Raw genomic sequence first — 3,648 nt, forward strand, 5'->3', positions numbered from 1 at the left:
TGGAGTAGCATGCGCAAGATCCCCCTTGATTCTCACCCCGAGTCCTCATGGCGCCTCTCTCCTGTCAACCCTTTCCCACTTCTGCCTTCTCCACCAAATGGTTCATAATTTAGATGTATTTGTCTTAAGCTCTCGACAACAGTTTGGGATCCTTTTGAGGACACACAAGTGTGCACAAACATGCAAAATCGTGTGTGAAACACTGCATCCCAAATTGCAGCTGTATGCAGATCAATCTCCTCTCCCTCGAGGATCACACAAGAGCCGGGGCTTTCACACGGAACCTTCTGTGACAGTCGGCCCCCAAATAGGCAGCGCAGACCGAACGAGGCGACATGTCTCAGTTGTCATCAGCACCGGTGGTGAGGCCCGGCACCCATGCACACAGCCCCCACCTCAAAGAATCAGGAGGAGTTGTGTTAAGCGTCACGTGACAATTGGATCCTCTGAGGAGATAGGGTTCTAGAGTAACTTCCCGGTTAAAAGTTGGATGAAGAAGTGAAAACAGCAGCAAATGAGAACGGAGTGCTGCTTTTTGCTTCAGGAGCGATTGTTTGATTTAGCATGCTTATCATTATGCATGTATTAGCCAAACACAATGAAAAATAGATGGAGTTTCAATATTCATTAAAAGTATTTTAGTCTTCTGAATTTCAACCTGCAATGTTTCAATCTGCAATTGTTCATCAATAAGGAGTAGGTTTTGGGAGAAGCTCTGTGAGCAGAGCTCACAGAGCTTTTTGAGAGGCTATTTGAGGACATCAGTAGAACACTGATCAATCAATTCAGAACCATTGTCCCTGAGTGCTTTTAGGTTCTCTGATGTTTTGTTCTGTTAATTCCCATCTGCCTTTTAACTGTGTTTGAAGCACATGAATCCTCTGCTTTCCTGGACTACTGACAGTCTACCACTGAACACACTACTGCATATTCATGTAAGCTGAACCTTCCATGTGAAGTTACCATGTTACCATCACTGCAGTATACTAGGGGGCAACATATTGCTACACTTTGCAGTAGTTCAGGACTTAGCAGCATGGCATCTGTGCGGGTTACAAATCCTCCAACTGAAACCTTCCACTTTTATAGCACGTATCCCTTTGTTGTCTAGATAACTCAGAGCTGGGGAGCTAGCGAGAAAGACAAGCCCCTGGGCCTCTAATGACATGTTGTCAGACGGCATGGGCAATGGCACTGGGCCTCTGTCATAGGCGTGTGACTCTATGACTGTGTCTGCATGAGACGGAGAGACAGAAAGTGTGTCGAGGGTGGGAGACAGAGTAATGAAAGTAGGAGAAAAAGAGAGGTGATTTGCAGTGACTTTACTTGAGTCTATCAAAGTCATCGTTGTGGAATCTTACAGTAATACAGTTGTAGTGGGGGTTGTCATACACACTTAATATGGCAACACCATATAGTAAAGGCCTACTGCATACATTCAACCTGTTCGGCAGTGTACATCTCTTTTCAGCTGGTTGTGGTAGTGCAACACCAAAAACAACTATGTCCATTCTCCATGCTATGTTGTTCAAGATTCAAGATTATTTAGTGCCCTCGCAGAACAAGGAAACCTGGCGTGTGAGTGGCAAACAAAATGTAGAACAAAACACATAAAACATTAAATAGATACCCACGCACGAACAACCCCCCCCCCCCCCCATTGATTAGTAGGCACACAGTCACGTTAACACCATTGGCAGTGGGAGCCTCATACCCTTGTGGTCCAGGTGTTGATTGGTATCAGACATGAAGCCAGGGGTCAATCACAGCCTCACAATCTGATCTAATGTGGCGACACATACCCCTGGTAGTCTCTCAAAGAGTTGATGTGCATGAAAAATAACAAACTTGATCAAATGACTGAAGTCTTGGGTTGGGGCTTTTGCAACAACAAAAAACATGCATACATACATGTGCTATACTACCCCAGACAACTGACGTGTTTACAGAAAAGGGGCCTTAAAGCAACCCAAACTCCAAAACATTGAACTGTTTCAGCACCAGTTGGTACCAGGGGCGTTTCTAGGATTCAAAAAAAGGGGAGGCTTAGCCCCAAGGGGAGTTTTGTGTTTGCGCGCGTAGCTTGCCGCAATTTTTTGGGGGGGCCCATTTGGGGCTGCGGATATCCATTGATTCAGACAGTTCATAGATTCAGGTTCAATCAGAAAGAGCGTGATTTTGCTCTGTAGTTTTATATTTTTTAAAAAACTGTCAAAAATCTGTATAAAAAGGGGGGGGGCTAAAATAGGCATAAGGACCCCACTGGTTGGTACCCAGATCCACTGTGATTTCAGACACCACAGTTGAATGCTGCCTTAGTCAATCCTGGGGTCAGTTAGTTTTACACAGTGAAGTAGAGAGGAAGAAAAACTTTACATTTTGAACCACACTACAGGTATATTACATAAAATTGCTTTCAACCCAACATTGCTAGCATTCAAATACTTCAAGATTAAAAATCTCAAGGCCATAATAAATGTAAAACAGCTTTTAGCTGTATGTTGGCATGAGATGGAAAATTTGTGTTGGTTCAAGTTCCACTCGATCTGCAGGTCTTGATGCATAAGTAACACTGTATCTTGTTTGTGGAAATGACTGGCCAGCCTTCCTGTCAAGGTTCACTGCCACAAGTGTCAACAATTTGTCTGAGGAGCCACTCAAATCTAATTTAAGATAAAATCACTTTCACTTTTGTGGATGAATATAATACAATATTCCCCATATAGAGTAAAGAAATTGGTATTATGCACCGGCCATGTATCTTGAAGTAGCCTACCCACGGCCTTCCACCCAAAATTGCACTTTCTGTGCGTAATAATCCCCTTTCTGTGTGAGTAATCGCTTTAACACAATATAACGGGGTACCGTGCCAAAATTTGCCAAATACTTGTCACATAACCTATCCAAACCCTTTCGTTTCTTGAACTTCAATTTACCTGCTGCTTATCTGACGACTCCTTCCCGACTGATGACACTTTCGGCGCAGGGATCCTTTCACACGTGCAGCCCTCGAGCAGGTATATTCCTGACGGCCGCGCGCTTTGATCGTTTTCGAAGTAGAAGAGAACATTCTGATAAAGAGCGAAGTATTTTTCGTTCCACCGACTGTTCTCCGTCGTCTTCTTGCTCAAGGAGCCACGCTTTGTGCCTTCTTTACGCGCGACCACGGACAGATACAGAGCGTGCCCCTCATTGTATCGCACGCTCTTCTGCATCTTCGGCCTATTATTAATAGTTACAAAAAGTGACGAGAGGCATCACATCTGTGAGATTTAGTCATATTTTGAAGAAAACTGTGGAGCAGGATAGATAGCAGGAGCTTTGTATACGAGCGAGGTAATCCAAGCTTACCACAGACGCGCAAGGAAAAGTTGGAGTGTCCTAGCACGCTGCGCAGCGCACATCAGACTCTCCGACCCGCTGTCAGTAGAATGAGATCTCCATGACCATAACTTAATATCCAAATGCGTATCACGTCGAAAATCTTAATTCGAAATTAAACAGGCCTACTTCAAATATTAAAACCAAAATAGATTCAGGAAACTAACATATATTCAGGGAACAGACGATAAAAACAGAATCACGACCGAGATCAGCGTTAATCGGCTTTGACACCAACTTAAAGAGACAGGTCTCTCAGCACTGGCC

At 44.1% G+C, this 3,648-nt stretch overlaps 1 protein-coding gene across 7 annotated transcripts in view; it reads right to left on the bottom strand.

Annotated features, from left to right (window-relative positions):
* The window catches only part of LOC134038762 (ras-specific guanine nucleotide-releasing factor 2-like), a 26,556-nt gene extending 22,908 nt beyond the window's left edge, over positions 1-3,648 (bottom strand). For all 7 annotated transcript variants that reach the window (XM_062484324.1, XM_062484323.1, XM_062484321.1 and 4 more), the window contains exon 1: positions 2,937-3,648. In XM_062484324.1, coding sequence (XP_062340308.1) covers positions 2,937-3,215 — 279 coding nt within the window. In that variant the 5' untranslated portion in view covers positions 3,216-3,648. The remainder of the gene's footprint in view (positions 1-2,936) is intronic.

The sequence above is a fragment of the Osmerus eperlanus genome, chromosome 18 (genome assembly GCF_963692335.1).
Source record: "Osmerus eperlanus chromosome 18, fOsmEpe2.1, whole genome shotgun sequence".
NCBI classification, from domain to species: Eukaryota; Metazoa; Chordata; class Actinopteri; order Osmeriformes; family Osmeridae; genus Osmerus; species Osmerus eperlanus.